Source organism: Musa acuminata, chromosome BXJ2-7 (genome assembly GCF_036884655.1).
Source record: "Musa acuminata AAA Group cultivar baxijiao chromosome BXJ2-7, Cavendish_Baxijiao_AAA, whole genome shotgun sequence".
Lineage (NCBI taxonomy): Eukaryota > Viridiplantae > Streptophyta > Magnoliopsida > Zingiberales > Musaceae > Musa > Musa acuminata.
The window spans coordinates 23,671,171-23,687,529 of record NC_088344.1 but is presented as its reverse complement, the minus strand read 5'-3'; the positions used below and the strand labels follow the sequence as shown (position 1 = coordinate 23,687,529).

At 38.5% G+C, this 16,359-nt stretch overlaps 2 protein-coding genes across 4 annotated transcripts; both read left to right on the top strand.

Annotated features, from left to right (window-relative positions):
• The first annotated feature begins 2,214 nt into the window (after positions 1–2,214).
• Positions 2,215–9,569, top strand: LOC103974390 (nitrogen regulatory protein P-II homolog). 3 transcript variants are annotated; one of them, XM_065117648.1, is made up of 9 exons: positions 2,215–2,484; positions 2,621–2,633; positions 2,808–2,835; positions 2,956–3,043; positions 5,701–5,768; positions 6,068–6,137; positions 7,434–7,469; positions 7,828–7,947; positions 9,304–9,569. In XM_065117648.1, the coding sequence occupies exons 1-8, from the start codon at positions 2,286–2,288 to the stop codon at positions 7,902–7,904; spliced, it is 579 nt and encodes a 192-aa protein (XP_064973720.1). In that variant the 5' UTR covers positions 2,215–2,285; the 3' UTR covers positions 7,905–7,947; positions 9,304–9,569. The 3 variants fall into 3 exon arrangements, with proteins under 3 accessions (XP_064973720.1, XP_009387480.2, XP_009387479.2); XM_009389205.3 differs by having other exon boundaries at positions 2,216–2,484; positions 2,588–2,633; positions 7,828–7,921; XM_009389204.3 differs by having other exon boundaries at positions 2,217–2,484; positions 2,588–2,633.
• A 2,002-nt stretch (positions 9,570–11,571) lies between these two features.
• On the top strand, positions 11,572–13,985 carry LOC103974391 (WAT1-related protein At1g09380-like). Its single transcript, XM_009389207.3, has 7 exons — positions 11,572–11,869; positions 12,175–12,237; positions 12,563–12,679; positions 12,758–13,013; positions 13,094–13,252; positions 13,331–13,482; positions 13,554–13,985. Exons 1-7 carry the CDS (start codon positions 11,586–11,588, stop codon positions 13,756–13,758), a joined length of 1,236 nt encoding a protein of 411 aa, XP_009387482.2. The 5' UTR covers positions 11,572–11,585; the 3' UTR covers positions 13,759–13,985.
• Positions 13,986–16,359: the final 2,374 nt, after the last annotated feature.

Sequence of the window (16,359 nt, the reverse complement as noted above, 5' to 3'; positions counted from 1 at the left end):
CATATCAGAGGAAGGTGTGATGGTGGACCCCTTTAAAATTGAAGCAATGCAAAACTGGCCTACCTTGAGGAACATAAAATTGCTACATGGCTTTTTGGGTTTAATAGGCTACTACCGTAAGTTCGTGAAAAACTATGGAAAGATCAGTGCACCACTTACTTCTTTACTGGAAAAAGATGTCTTCCAATGGTTGGACAGAGCCTCCGCTGCCTTCGACAAACTTAAGGCAGCCATGACGACGACACCGGTGCTAACACTACCAGATTTCAACCGACCCTTCATTATTGAGGCCGACACATCTGAAGTCAGAATTGGAGCCATTCTCATGCAAGATGGTCGACCACTCGCATACACTAGCAAGGCATTATCTCCCTCCTATCAAAATAAGTCAACATATGATAAGGAGATGCTCGCCATTGTGCGCGTAGCAACGAGGTGGAGATTATACTTGATCAAGCGATACTTTCAAATCAAGACCGACCATAAAAGCCTAAAATATCTCTTGGAGCAGAAGATATCTTCCCCCGAGCAGCAAAAATGGGTAACAAAACTTCTTGGATTTGATTATGAAATAACTTACAAAATGTGGAAAGAGAATGTTGTTGCAGATGCGCTTTCGCAGCTACCTGAGCAAGCTGAATTTTCGATCGTTTTACTTCCAACCAGCGACTTCCTTGAGGATATTAAGATGGAATGGCAGGAAGATTCGGAGACTAGTAAGAAAAAAAAAAAAAATTGGAGGAAGCACCAAGCTCCGTGGCTCATTACAATCGAGGCTCAAAAGAATTATGCTATAAGAGACGCATTGTGCTTGTGACAAATTCTATTTTCATCTTCAAGAGCAGATTTTGGACAAAGTTATTCCATATGCAGGGTACTAAATTGAAAAGGAGTACGACATATCACCCACAAACCAACAGCCAGACAGAAGTTTTAAATAGGTGCTTGGAGACAGCCCAAAGTCATCCACCAAATATGACTACCCAAAGAGAACTCCAGACCCAGCCAAGTGCCATTATTGATCGACGGATCGTGACTCGACGACGACGACCCACTAATGAAGTGCTAATACAGTGGGCGAACCTACCAATAGAAGATGCCACTTGGGAGAACTATGACGACATGAAGATCAAATTTCCAGAATTCATGAATCATCAGCCTCGAGGACAAGACTGATTTGAAGAGGGCGGGTCTGTTAGGACTCTAGCTTGGAGAGTCCTAATTGAGAGGGACATTCATGTAAAACTGTTAGGACTCTAGCTAAGAGAGTCCTAATTGAGAGGGACATTCTATTAGGACTCTAGCTAGGAGAGTCCTAATTGAGAGGGGCATTCATGTAGGAGGTTTTTTCTTAGAGAAGAATTAGGAGTTGTAAGGGAATAGGAGTCTTAAGTAGGAGTCCTATTAGGAGTTGGTTAGAAGTAAGAGTCTTAAGTAGGAGTCCTATTATGAGTTAGGGTTTAGAAGCCCTATAAATAGCCATGTATTCCTTCTCTTTTCTTAAGCAATAGATGAATCTTTTCTGCAACCTTTGAGCAGCAACTTGGAGGGAGGAACCCCTATAGAGTTCCAAGGAGGCCGATCCCCTAAAGAGATCAACCCCAAGTTTAGAATCTACAAGGGTTCTAACACATCCTTATAAATTTGGAGTTGTGTGATATGATATGTATTGTACCGACCCCGATATCTCAATACAGATAATACATTTATTTTCATGTATATACAATAGATTTCAAAAATTCTATTTTACAACCTTAATAGTTGTCATAATGAGTCATATGACACATCATAAAATGGAATTAAGCCCAAAAAGATACGGAATTCAAGGTCTCTAATCACATTAGAGATTTCTAGCATTGTACAATATTCATATTTTTAAAGGGTTATTATTTATATAGGGGTATCATGACACTTTATAAGGTATATTAAATACTCAGGCAATGACTTGGAAAAAAAAATTCAAGGATCTTTATATTCCAAATAAATATCTAAATTACTGAGTCAACAATTTTATTGATTCCCAAATCTCAACCTTTCACTAAATCTATCAAATCCAGTTTTTTTTTAATTATTTTATGTTAAAATTCGATGGTTGGGATGAAAAGTTGAAACTCGAAAGTGAATCAACAGTTGATGCAACTTTGCATAGATATACTATGCGGGAGTTCTCCATTTGTCCCCATTATAACAGGCATAATTTGGGCCGTGCGAATTGCCATGGTTTTATTAAGAGCCGGAACGGGAGGAGGACCCGAGAGCGTGACAGCGAGTTCGAGCTTGAGATCATGGCGGCCGCCCCCTATCCCTTTTCCGCGAGATTGCGGGCTGCGAATCCCTTAGCAACTCGTCATCTGAACTCCCTCGCCCTGGTTTCCAAGCCCAAGTTTCTCATTTCTGTTTCGAGGGCTGCGCCGCTCCATACAAGGTTTGGGGGCGCGAGGCTTCCCTCGCTGCTCCCTGTGATCAGAGCCCAGAGCTCTCCAGGTACGCCTTAAGGATCAGCTCTTTCTTGGCCAGAACTATGAAAAGTGTGCATTTAAGATGAATATTCCTTTTTGCGATCTGATTCTTGACTCTGTTAAAGTAGAATATACTCCGGATGCGGAATTTTACAAAATAGAAGCGATTGTAAGGTAAATTTTTGTGTGTTTTTTTTTTTTTCTCATTTTTCTATTTCTGTTTCTTTTGTTGAATTTCTTGCCTGCTTTATGCTTCTGTTGTTGATGACGCATTGGATTTAATTTCATGGAAATGGCTTGTATTTTCTTCTAAAAATTGTTCCTTTTGGCGGTCAAATGGGAGTTCAGGCCTTGGCGAGTTCATCATGTTTCATCGGTAAGATAATAAAAGAACTCGTTCTGTGGTTTGGCAATAAAATGTCGAACTCCTGGTGGCGTGGGAGCTAGGAGTTAGTTTTGTTCTATAGGTTTATGGAAGTATTGTGTGGAAACCCAGGGTTTGCTGCAAATGGGTATTCGAGGAGTTACAGTTTCCGACGTTCGAGGTTTTGGGGCACAAGGCGGCTCAACAGAGAGGCATGGCGGTATGTTCTTGTTTCTTCTGGTTTCTGGTTTATCATTGGGTTGACGTTGGAGGCATTCTGTTAATTCAACTTGTATGTCATGTAGTTTGATCTTTGGATAATGCGTAGATTGTTCTTTTTGCTTGTTTCTTTGGTTATTTGTTTGGACCATGTCATTCTGTAGCTGCCAACCAAACAAGTAAGTATATTGTTGGAAATATACATGCTTAACATTCTAAAGATTGCTACTAGACAAACTTCCAGATTGATTGCATGCTTTAGCCAGATCAATAAATTCTGTCTTTATATCTGCCTGTTCTTGGGTGTGTCCTGTTTGGTTATCTTGATATCGAACTTTTGTTTTTCACTTTTATATGAGCATGTGGTTGGTACTCGGTGTGATGGGATCTTCCAATAACTTGGTGACCCTAATATTGTTTATGGGCTTGAGATTCATCACATTCTAGATTGTTTTAGATACTAGTTCATTGATGATTTCAAGTAATTGTATATATGTCTTTCGGGGTTGAAATTTAAAATCCATAATATCACAAAACAAGGCTCAACAATTTATGTTCTTCTACATAGTATTTCTAATTTGCAAGAGATAATAAACAAGCAAAAAGGGACTCAGCAATTGTTCTCATTATGAGAGGACTACTGAAGATAGAAATGGATGAATTTAAAAGCTTTTCCCTGTTTCCCTTAACCATCATACTCTAGTTTACATTTTACATATTTGCTATGTTTTTTCCTTATCCTGCTTTAGTACTTTTCCTTGTGTTTTATAGCATTAATAGTGGCCTCAATTTGTTGTGTAGAACCATAAAACTAACTCCTAATAGGGAGATTTCCATCATTTGAACAAGTCCCACTCATCAGTTCCATCACCTACAAAATGCTTTCAGCTCTGATATGTGCAAGTGATGTGCTGGCATATAGCACATTTCATTTAGTATGTCTTAGTATGAACTATGCTAATTGCAGTGTTGGCATGTATTTGGTGGGAACACCATGTTAAGTGCCACTAACATGATGGCATATGAGTTTAAAGAAGATTCTTATTGAAACTGATGCGGAATGGATTGTATAGATTTTGTACAAGGAGGAACCAAGGAGGGTTCCTCCTTAACTCCTTGCCTGAAATTTTTGCTCTACTCAACTTGGTTGTTAAGTAGAGAGTGGCAACCACTGTGCCCACTAGCTCGCCAGCTTTGCCAAAAGGTCTAAGTCTGATCAGACCTGGACACAGGATTGGCATCCTGATTTTTGTACCCTTTTAAGCTCAGATGAGCAATCTACAGTCTGTAGCAGGTCTTTGATTTAATAGAGTATCTTTTTTCCTTTTGAAAAAAAAACATGATGGCATATTACTAGCTATTTTTTCACTTCAACGTTTTAGAATTTAGCTATCAGAACATTCTGATCCATTTATTTTAATATAGGAGTAAATTAGTAAATACTTCTGCATTGATGCTTTCCAAGAAATGCTGGTTGAATATGATTTATGGACCATAACTTATTCCTCGCAACTGGTTGTTTCTATATCTGTGAGGGTTTAAGTTTCATAGTAACTGATCTAAAAGAAGATGACTCGAAGTAACCAACTTCCATTCATTGGTGCATCAACATTATCACATGAATGAGTAGGGCATAGGGTATATACATTGATCCATACCTGTTTGAGCATGGCAATGGCATTAGCAGTGCTAACTGCTGCCGATTCTTCCCATTCATCAGGTTTTAGAGTATGAGATTAGCTAGTGATTGTGGTGCAACATTATCAAGACTGCTAGTATGAGGTGACCAGTTCCATCCCAACACTGAGCAGGGTAGATTAGTGTTTCATCAGCTCTTTCAGCAGGACACTATGACTATGTTGCTGATAATAATCACATGATGTTACTTCATCAGAATGCTGAAGAGATAAAAAATGATGATTAATATAAGCAACAGAAGAGTGATATAAGCAAGACAATTGTGAAGTGGTTTGATTCCAAATGCATCCATCTTAATGCAGCTCAATGAACGTGTTACATATCCATGGTGTCCACCAGGATATAGCCTCCTATGCTATATGAGACCACAAGAAGGCATCTTGATGAAGAGATCGAGGAAATTAGCATACATAGTCTTTCATAAAGTAGTGAAGCCTCTATGGAGTTATCCTTATGTGTGACAACTGACCAAACCCAGCAGAATAACCATTATCTGTTAGAAACCAGGACAATTATTATCTGTGGTAACTAGTAAATTCAACAATTAAAATATAATAACAAGATTGCACTTACCACACCGGATAGGCATGTTCGTCTGTAATAAAACGTTCGTGAAACTCACTTGTGGACTTCACTGACATTGTGACAATTTAGAAGTAAATCAATGGTAACTTGAAGAAATATGTTAGTTAACATGATATCCTCCATTGTCATGCTTTATAGTAGTAATGACTGTAGTGCTGTAAACTTGTTTGCTTCTGCATCTTTTACTTTCTAAGGCCTTAGATGAAATATAACATTACGTGTAACTCTGTCATCTTCTCTGTTGATTATTGATTTTTCAATTAGAGGAGCATAATTGGAGTAAGAATATTGATTTTTTCATAGAGCTTCATTAGTTGTAGTTCCTGCCAATAATTTTGCAGTTCCTGCCAATAATTTTGTTTCCATGAATTTCAGGATCTGAGTTTTCAGAAGACAAGTTCATAGCTAAAGTTAAGATGGAGATAGTGGTATGCAAGGACCAGGTAGATGTGTGTTAGACATATATATATATGTATATGTTTTTGCTGTTGATTATGGAATAAAGATGAATGTGATGACACTTGTTATGGTTATTATCCAATATTGGGCGCTGCATCCTTTTTTTTGATAGCCATGGATAAACATAATCAGTTTCTATGAAATGAATAATTTAATCTATTGCCTTTCTGTTGTTTGTAGAGAACAGATATTGGACAATTATTTAGATATTTTTACTTATTTAAAATTAGTTATAAAGTATGTTTTTCCATTATTTTATTTAGTTCATTTGTTACTTCTATAGGTTGAAGCTGTAGTTGAGAAAATAATTGAAGAAGCAAGAACAGGAGAAATTGGTGATGGCAAGATTTTCTGTAAGATTGTTTTTTTCCATCCGATGGGTTTTCTTTATCTTATAAGACATGCATAGTCCATGTAACTGCTCACCTGAGGAAATTGAAGTCCCATTGTTATTTTGCTAATGTTACCTGCATAGGGCTCATCAACAATTAGTTAGAAGTTCCTTGGTTATGTCATCAATGTGTCCAACACTGGATTCCCAGGTTCTTGAACACCTTCACTGCCTATGTTTGATTTTACATTTTATGCACAATGTTCCAAGTATGGTATCAATGGAGGATTTATATTTAATGTGAAAGTTGAAGTGATCTTCATAAAGCATTACTATTTAGGCTTCCCAGCTTTGTTTACCTTTTCTCATCTAGTATTTGTTACTCCAGCCACATAAGGTCTGCAATTCTATGGTAAGCTAACTGGATGTTCTTGCCTGTATAGAAAGCTTGCTCAAAAATTGAATTTCCTTTATTGTCAAACTTCCTTTCGAAGTTGTTTTTATCTTACTCATGTTTCACTTCTACTCTAGCTATTGTATTTTTCTTCTTTGTTTAAGTTTCAGTTTCTTGCATTTGACAAGATATCCTAGTGGTTAAAACTTTAACCTTATATTCTTAGCTTTGCTTCTCAAAATGATGGACATCAAGTTCAGTGATCAGAAATTTTCTTTTTCTGTAGCTGACTCCAGATCGATGATAAAAAACTGATGATGATAATAATAAGTTAGCCTGAAAAAGTTAGTCCTGGACAAACTTTTTTGTGTGGCTTTAACAAAACAACTGTCTCTAAATGCTTCATTACAGTGTACAATAATTTCGAATTAAGAATAAATTTGAGCAAGTTGGTTGTCAGAAAACTGGTACTCTGGTTGAGAAGGAACTCAACCAGTAATGCTTTACTACCTAGAGCATTTAGGACAATTTTATAATTAGATACTGTGAAAAATGCAGCAATTGCTTCTTCGAAATCTTGAGTTAATGCAACTAGACGAAGTAATACTAGATGACTGAACATCAGAATGTATGAATCCAGACAAAAACCATTTATGGTCATAAGAGCTCTAACGTAGTAATTTAAGGATGTTTTGTTTTAGAAAAAAAATCATAATAGTCAACATTGTGCATGGAAGACTTTTATAAACTGATAATCATGTCTCAAAAGTGGTAGTTGTTGTATTAATGTTAGACTGAACTATAATTTTAGCCTATGCAATTTAATCTCACTGGTCATTGCTTATCAGATTATGTTTCATTACTTCTTAGTTGATTTCTTTAATCTCCCATGAATCTTCCTAATCTGGTTTCACCTTTTTGCAGTAATACCAGTTTCAGATGTAATTAGAGTTCGTACAGGTAAAGCAATGAAAAATACTCATTTTTCTTTATAAATTATTTATTTAATTCGGAGTTATTATTGGCCTTTGTCTGACTATTGTAAAGACAAAAATCAACTCAGGAGATCTTTTAGCTGATTTCACCTTTCCAAGCATGCTTTCTTTTATGTTTTTCTATTAACTTGTTTCGAGAAATTTTCTTTTCATTGTTACATATAACACAATAAAATGCTTAACTTCTTTATTCTTGACATCTGTACATGCAGTTTGGAGAGTCTTGCAATTTTTATGTGTTTAGTCTCCATATCAGTGAAAATATTTATCTTGAATTGGTTACTATTCCTATCCTAATGTTTTATTTGGTCCTGAATCCTCAGGTGAACGTGGTGAGAAGGCTGAGAGAATGAGTGGTGGACGAGCAGATATGATGTCCTCAACAGCATCCATTGACTAGATGCATATTGTTGTAAGGTGAGGAGAAAAGAAAAGAAATAAAGGTAAGAATGTGATTTTCCACTATGATTTTTGTTTCTGCTCCTTATAAAGGCTTTAATGATTTTCCAAAGATAAAGAAAAACATAGAATTGGAACAGAGGAAAATACAGTCCTGTGCCTGCTTTTTAGACATAGTACCTTGTTCATGAGGTGGCTCATCTCATTAACGTTCAAGTATTTCTCTTTGATGTATAAGCAAATGATGCACTTTGTTCGAGTAAGCAACAGAAAGATGCTCAAAAGAAAACTATTTAGCTGGATGTTTTCTACGAATGAATCAGATCAACAAAAATATTAGTTTCTTATGTTTTGGCTTTTTACCTTTTATCTAGTGTCATTTGGAATTTACTTATATATGTATTTCTTTTTATAGAGGGCTTATTACCATGCATAATTAACTGGAATGGGGACTCCTCTGTGATTCATGGATAGATTGAAAACGCCTAAAAATGTGTCTACAGGAAATTTTTGTTAATGGCATCTTTCACTCTAGCTGAAAATATTTTCTAGTTTTTCTTCCTCTTGTGCTACAGAAGTAGGTCAAATTGCATGGAAAGATAGATCATATGTGATCAACATTGTGTTGCAAAGTTGTTGAGAAGGTTTTTAAAGAAGTGAGAAATTTTGAGATGTTCTTTGTGACGATATATATATTTGAAATGTTGTGTTGGCTGATTAGCAAAAGCCAGGACTTGAATGGTGTATGTCTCTGAGAAAACCTACTTTTAATGGTTTTCAAAATGGCTAAAGTTGATTCTAGTTATGACGTAAGGGATATGTTTAAGTTTAAATGACTGCCTATGAATCTCAGTAGGAATAAGTTATTTTTTAGTTTCTTACTTTGTTCCGTCATAATTAACAATTTTGAAATGGCAGAATGATTTATGCTATCTGATACTGTTCTACATACTCAAACTGAAGTGACTTGATGGTTGATGATCCATGGAAATCTCTCTTTGAGTGTTCCAGTCTCAAATCTCAAAAATACCATGTTGAAAGTAGCTTATGAGCTTATGCCAGTTATTTACTGACTTGGATTTTATCAGAAGCTTGTTGAGGACCCTCTAGGAGTTACTTAGGCAGTTAGGCTCTTTGTTGTTTCTCTTTTTTGTTTATTTTCATGTAATATATTTTGAGTATGTTTCTGTTGTTTTCTGAAGTGTGAATTTATGGCCTTTTTATAACATTGTTTCTATGGTATAAAGGTCATCCTTTCAGCCATGAATTTCTCTCTACTTACCATGAAATTTATGTTAACATGCTTTTTTTCATTTAGCTTCCTTTTTCTTGACAATTGACCCTCAATTTAGAATTATATGATGGACTGGTGTTACAGCTAATGTTTTTCCATTAAGCAGGGTTGGCAAGTAACACGTAAGTTCGGTGTCCAAATGAGGTGGGCTGGACAAGAAGATGATGTTATGGTTAAAGCTACTGCATGGTATTCTTCAAGCAGTAAAAAATTCTATTTGGTGTCTCATCCTTAGAATAACTTTTTTGGCCCTTTTTGGAGGACAAAGTCTAAAATAAACCATTAGCAGTGCAGCATTTTTCTTATCGAAGTCGTAGTTTGCATATTCGATACTGTTTACAAATTGGGTGCTCAATGCATATTCTTAACCAAGTTTGCTTTCCTAATTCATGTTAAACAGAGAAATCCATTGATCAGACCCAACCACCCATCAATGGCACCGTTAAATGATGTTCATTGCTGAGGTGTATTTTCAAATGACCTATATCTACAATAGTGGCAGCAGGGTTTCGGCCACTGTGAGTAGATATGATTATTCTCACATCTGAATCCCAAATGATTTAGTTATGAGCGCGTGCCACGGGGCATTTCTCATTCAAATATTCGTCTAATGGAATTCCATGTACACGTCTGATTGGCTCTAGATTCTAGGTCTCATGTTAATTGCATCTCCAACATAAAGACTTGCATTCATAAATGACTCCGCAGTTCCTGCAGAGGGCCATCATCTTCTGGTGCAAATTGTGGTAGTATATATTGATTGTTGGCGCTCAGTTACATTGCTTAAAACCTCTCTCTATTTCTCATCTTCTATTTTGTCTTTAACTAAAATTCTGGTACCCTAAAAAGGCTTATTTTTCAGGTGCCATAGTGATTATGTTTGTTCTTTGTTTTTTCTTCACTTCTCATATGTTTATATACTTGCAGCAACTTATCAAGGATTACTTTGCTTTCCAACCATCCATAAACTGTTGTTATACCTCTTTCTGTTAATCAAACTTTGGGATGTAGAAACTCATTGTTCAAGGAGAATGATCTTTTATTGTTGTCTAGACCAAGAAGAAAGGGTGTGGGTTCCCTAACAACCTTCCTTGAGATTGTAGGCAACTGCATCTGTAGTGGATTTTGGAGCTAAACTGGTAGTGGCTTCATCTTTTGCTTTATTTTTCCTCACATCCATATTGGGGTGTAGGTTGTGCAATACATATTTCAGTTTGTTGTTCTAGTTGTATGTTTGTGTTGGTTTGCTACAAGAAGATTTCCCCACAGAACACAGAAATTCTAGAGAAGGAAATTGTCTTTCAATACCAATGAGTATGAGAATTCATATCACAGCTACATTTTTTTGCTGATTCTGAAGACTTGAATAAATTTGTAACAAGGATGAGGAGGTATTATGACAGAAATCTCCATTTGGAAATGTGTCATTTTAACTTTATAGTCTTTCTAGCTTGCTCACATTGTTCCATGTCACATCCAACAAGACCATTTTGAGAGTCACTAGCTTGTGGTCCTCCTGTTATCTATTTTTCAACGCATCATTTCGGGCTCATGTCTAGTTTAGCTTGTAAAATGACATGAACATAATAGATGATTCATGTGGAGCTGAGTAGGAGTAATGATCTGAAGTAAATTAATTAAATGGCAGGATGGGTTATCAAAAAAGACCCAGTGAGGGTTAACCAATTTAGAATGCACTCTCTCTCTCTCTCTCTCTCTCTCTCTCTCTCTCTCTCTCTGTGTGTGTGTGTGTATAAAGCCAAAACTAAGTCTGTTATTAGGGAGAGAAGTAAAACAAGATTAATGTGAGATAATTTTCCATATGCTCCTACCCAGATAAGAAAATATTACTTAGGAGCAAAGAGAGGAGTATTGGGAGTGGGCATATCAGATAAGAAAGCTACTGAAAGCCCAATCCTTTTATCGCATCCCAAGCATGGGACAAGAGACTCCGTCTCTCAAACAATCCTTTCTCTCTTTGTCCTCTTGTGCAACTGCAGATGGTGCTGCCACTCCTGCCATCATCCATTTTACTGCCTTAACTTCCCTTCCATGCAATCCCAAAGCAAGTCTAAGGTTGGCTTTGCAACGAAAAGGGGTATTAAACGCCGAGGCTACGAAAACATTATATATATATATATATATATATATATATATATATATATATATATATATATATATATATATATATATATCATAAAGTGGTGTTAGATTGTCCTCTACGCTTTCTGTTACTCCTACGAAGTGGAGACCATTCTAGTGCGTACGTCACACCTCTCTCTCTCTCTCGCTGTCTCTCTCTCTCTCTCTAACGCAAAGTTCTTTCCTGGTTAATGGCTGTTCTCTCTCTTGGAACGATCTATGAGCTATTCTTGTCTTTCTTGGTTGATGATTCTTATTCCCTTACTCTTCCTCTTTCTATCCATCCACGTCCTGGCTCCTTCAAGAACTATATATCAGGATAGTCAAGGAGAGAGAGGGAGGGGCCAAGAAAGGATGAGAGGTGACTGCACGCCAACCCTGGCCATGGTGGCAGTCCAAGTGGGTTTTGCAGGCCTCAACGTGCTGTCGAAGTTGGCGTTGGACGACGGCATGAGCCCCTTCGTCATGATCGCCTACCGTCAGCTCGTCGCCACCCTCTTCCTCTCCCCTCTTGCCATCTTTCTTGAAAGGTATATATACATCCGCTGCTTCTCCACCATTTCCCTTGCATCTCCTTCCACCAGTTACTGTTCCGACGTCTCATTGTTGCCGTCGTCGCCATGATCTTGTTCTTGCACGCTTTCTTCTTGACATCGGATCTAGTTCTTTCAGACACCACTGGCCTGTCGACTACTTCCTATTAAATGGGAAGATTAATTACAGTTGGAACTCTTGTTCACCGATAAGATGAATCAGTACTCCTCCTCCTGCCACTTGGTTGCGTGCGTTCTGCTGCCACCGCTCACGAAACTTCTTTTCGTCACTTCCAATGCAGGAAAGCTTGCAGGGAGATTACACGCAGGGTTATCATCCAAATCTTCTTCTGCTCTGTGTTCGGGTAAGTCTCCAGCAAATTTAGCAAACGAGTGCATACTTTTGGATGCAAATCACATTTGTTCTTGTGAATCCTCGAGTCTCCAAATCACAGTATCACTGCACTGGACACATGATGCCTCATACGTAACGTATTAGGTCTGCCACACATGTTGCATGGTGACAGCAATCCGAGCGAGCCATACCCCACGTTATGAACGAGGTGGCGGTTCACGAGTTGGTCGCACCGAACCTGCTCCCGAGGAGCCTGGCGTCCACATCTCAGATGCATATCTTTCTCTTGAGACCTCTTGATTGGATTCACATGTCAATGGATTGGGTTGATGCAGGGCTACACTGAACCAAGTCTTGTACTTCCTCGGGCTCAAGTACTCCTCGCCGACGATCGCATGCGCCCTCAACAACATGCTGCCTGCCATTACCTTCATCATGGCCGTTCCTTTCAGGTATGATCACCTGCCATCTTGCAACATCAAATTAATTCATCTTGGCAAAGACATTACTGTTCGATTCATTGGTCTCAGGATGGAGACAGTAGGGATCAGAACACTGGGCGGGCAGGCCAAGGTGATGGGAACCCTGTTGTGTGTGAGTGGTTCCATGTTGATGACCTTCTACAGAGGAAGCCTCATCAAGGTGTGGCGATCCCACATCCACTGGAGATACGCCGAAGAGATGACGATCAGCAGCGCGAACAACGCCAGCGACCAGAATATGGCTGTTGGAGCTGCCTTGGTCATCTGCAGTTGCTTGGCTTGGGCCGTCTGGTTCATCATCCAGGTGACGAACACAACTCCATCAAGTGAGAAGGTTTGCAGAAGGATGCGTTAAGTAGACCGTCATGCTTTTCCTTTTGGCAGGCGAAGATGAGCAAGAGCTTCTCTTCTCCGTACACCAGCTCCGCTCTCATGTGCTTCATGGCCGGCGTGCAGTGCTTCGTCATCGCAGCCGGCGTCGAGAGGAGCTTCTCGGCGTGGGCGCTCGGTTGGGACATCAGGCTCGCGGCGTCGCTCTACACCGTAACGCACGTCCACGAAGAGCAAATCTGTTCTCGGTACCACATTCTTGTTTGCTAATCCTTGATCCGACCATGGCAGGGATTGGTGGGATCAGGGCTGGCAGTTTCTCTCATGTCATGGTGCATACAGAAGAGAGGCCCCCTCTTCGTCTCAATGTTCAGCCCGCTGCTGCTCGTCATCGTTTCGATCCTCGGTTGGGCGATCCTCGACGAGAAGCTCTACGTTGGAAGGTAGATAAGTTCACAGACCATGGTTCTTACGCAACGGACTCTCAGATAGCTTCTTTCTCCTCCGGTTGCAGTGTCACAGGATCTGCACTAATAGTTGGAGGACTCTACTCGGTCCTCTGGGGCAAGGGAAGGGAGATCAAGAAGCTGAGAGATGTGTGCCAGATAACTAATGGAGATGGAGATGATGAGGGAGGAGCTGTTGCAGCTGTTGGTCTCCCATTGTTCTCTTGCCCATCCAAGCTTCCAATTCATCAGGTTGAAGCAGGCCAACCTTGAGACACAGATGATCATGGCGACTCACTGATTCATGCTGTTAACCCTGTTGATCCATCTCAGGAGAGTGAGTACAGGAGAATGCTGGAATCCTATATCATGAGGCATGTGGCAAGATTGACACACCTGTTGTTGAGCTCATATTTTTGTTGTTTATGGTGGATGGTTGTGCTCATGGTAATCAATGAGCTATTATATTTTGTGATACTATATCTTTCCTGAAGCCAGAAATTGAAGGCATATAACCTTGAAATGAATGCTGCACCTTTTTTCCTCTCATATTGCGGTCCATATCGAGTAGTTTGTACGATTATTCTTTCACCAAAAGCAGAGGAAAAAATTATCACTGTTGCTGAAAAACTGAGTTGTTTTATCCCACTATACCATAAAACAAAAATGAAAGAATTCGGCCTCTTATATATTTTTTTTATACTTTCACTATATTATATATCAACTATTTTACTTTTTTTTCTATTAGAAAGGTTTATGATTTTTAAATTATTGCACCAAATTTCTTATAAATGTAAACAGTAACATATAAATAGTTGTCATGTGTTTTTTTTTTTGTTTATAAACAAAAATATCATATGATTATTGATTTTTCGGGTGCTGGATATCCAAATTCCACCCAGTATTCGGATATTAAATCTCCCAAAAAGATTAATCGTCAATCATAGAGTCCATTTTTACCCGTCAGAAATTAGCAACAGGGTCGACCATTCACAATCGGACAAGTCAACCGTGTGTGCTTGTCAATAATGTTCGTGATCCAGATGCATTTGCTTTAAGATCCGAGCCAACTTAGCGTTGGGCACCTGTCGCTGATTGGCCAAGAAAACCTCGTCTGCTCCGATGACACCGGAAGAGGCCAAGAATCCCTTTGTCGAGGTGGATGGTGTTTAGGCAATCCTCCTCCTCCTCCTCTCTCTCTCCTCTGTTACCAGTGGATTCCTTTACCGATTCCCTGTCTTCCGAAGGCCAGTGGTACAATCCAAGACGAGCTTTTTCTTCGAATTCAAGTTATTTTATACGAGCAATGGTGGGTTATTGCGGTGCTCGGAGTAATACTCGCCTGATCTAGAATTGCTTTCTAGTAGGGAATCATGCTTCTGTTGGTCTCGCAAATTTTCTGTCATTTCTTAGTATTAGTTGATACGTTTGGTGATACATGAAATGTGCCAATCCAAAGACTTGTCTTTATGTGCGTTCTTCAAGGTGTGTTCTTTGACATTGAATATTGATAGGCTGCGGCATCGGCTTTCTACGCGTTCTCGATGCCTCTGATTTTTGGATCGCCAACAATGTTAGCGGCAGGATTTTACCAGGGCCGAGGTGATGGAGTGAAATCAAATTGGTGAGAATATAAAGAGAAATAATTTTTTTTATATATAAATAAATATTAGCAGATCATAACATACAATGGAATTAAATGAAATCATAATGAAATAGAACACTAACATACATGTGGAAATAATCTATATAATAATAATGAATTACGGGATAAATTAGAAATAATCTATATAATAATAATGAATATACAAATCTCAATCTCTTACCCAAAACCCTAGCAACAATCACAAGAGAATAATTGAGATACAAGGATCACGTCACTGTGCACAATATCTAAATCCTCCTTAATTCTCCCCAAGTAATCACAGTAAAAATCTACTATAGATCTGATCTAACTTGAGTTGAAAGCACTACTAGATGATTGAGAATAGTCTCTCTATGTTGTCCTTGTCTTCTTCTCTTTCTTTCTCTTCTTTTTCTACCTTGTTCTCCTCCTTTTCTTTAGAATCTCATGGTTGCCAAAAACTATCTCATTGCTACCTTTTTCTACCTCTTTTTATAGTCACCACGCCCCCCTAATATAAATTAGGGTTAGATTAAAGGGGGTGAGCTGTGGGTTGATAAAGCCCACCTTGGGCTGAATATGAACTGTTAGCCCAACAACCTCTCCCTTCAGCTTATAAGGGAGGCTGTCCTATGACTTATCATGTGAAGTCATGCCGACCAGCTGTCGGCATATCTCCTATCTTTCTTTTGATAAATTTTGCATTTCATTTGGTAGTAGTACCAAATCATAAGTGTGGTTCTTTTAAAGAGCATCTATCTCTTCCTACATAGCAATTAATAACTTCTCTTTCTATTCACTTTCAATTGCTTCCTAGTAACTCTCTGGTTCACCTGCATCAGTAAACATCACATACTCATCTGTAGAGTTTCTTCTGAAAGATTGATGTTGTTTAGAAGATTTTCTCAATTGAGGTGCTGTAGGAAGTTGCTCTCTAACTTCTTATTGCTCAACATGTCTTACAAGTAGATTAACATCACGCTCTACACCATCTTCCTGCACATCTCCTCCATCGCCCTGATATACTGGAGGAGTAACTGGGTCACAATCTACTAATCCTTTTGCAGAAATCTTGGCTTGTGTCTTCTTCTTCAAATCCTCAAATGTTTGATCATAAAAAAAGACTATATCTCTACTTCTGAACACCTTTGGCTTTTTTGGATCTCAAAGCCTATAACCAAACTGATCATGTGAGTAACCAAGAAAAATATATTCTTCAGTCTTACCATCCAGCTTGGACCTCTTATTGT

Bases quoted from the DNA above. Each gene is read 5' to 3' on its own strand.
- LOC103974391 (XM_009389207.3), top strand. From the start codon at position 11,586: ATGATTCTTATTCCCTTACTCTTCCTCTTTCTATCCATCCACGTCCTG. The intron at 13,253-13,330 runs GTAACGCACGTC...CGACCATGGCAG, and splicing joins TCGCGGCGTCGCTCTACACC to GGATTGGTGGGATCAGGGCT. The intron at 13,483-13,553 runs GTAGATAAGTTC...CTCCGGTTGCAG, and splicing joins GAGAAGCTCTACGTTGGAAG to TGTCACAGGATCTGCACTAA.
- LOC103974390 (XM_009389205.3), top strand. From the start codon at position 2,286: ATGGCGGCCGCCCCCTATCCCTTTTCCGCGAGATTGCGGGCTGCGAAT. The intron at 2,485-2,587 runs GTACGCCTTAAG...CTGTTAAAGTAG, and splicing joins CAGAGCCCAGAGCTCTCCAG to AATATACTCCGGATGCGGAA. The intron at 5,769-6,067 runs GTAGATGTGTGT...TTACTTCTATAG, and splicing joins TAGTGGTATGCAAGGACCAG to GTTGAAGCTGTAGTTGAGAA.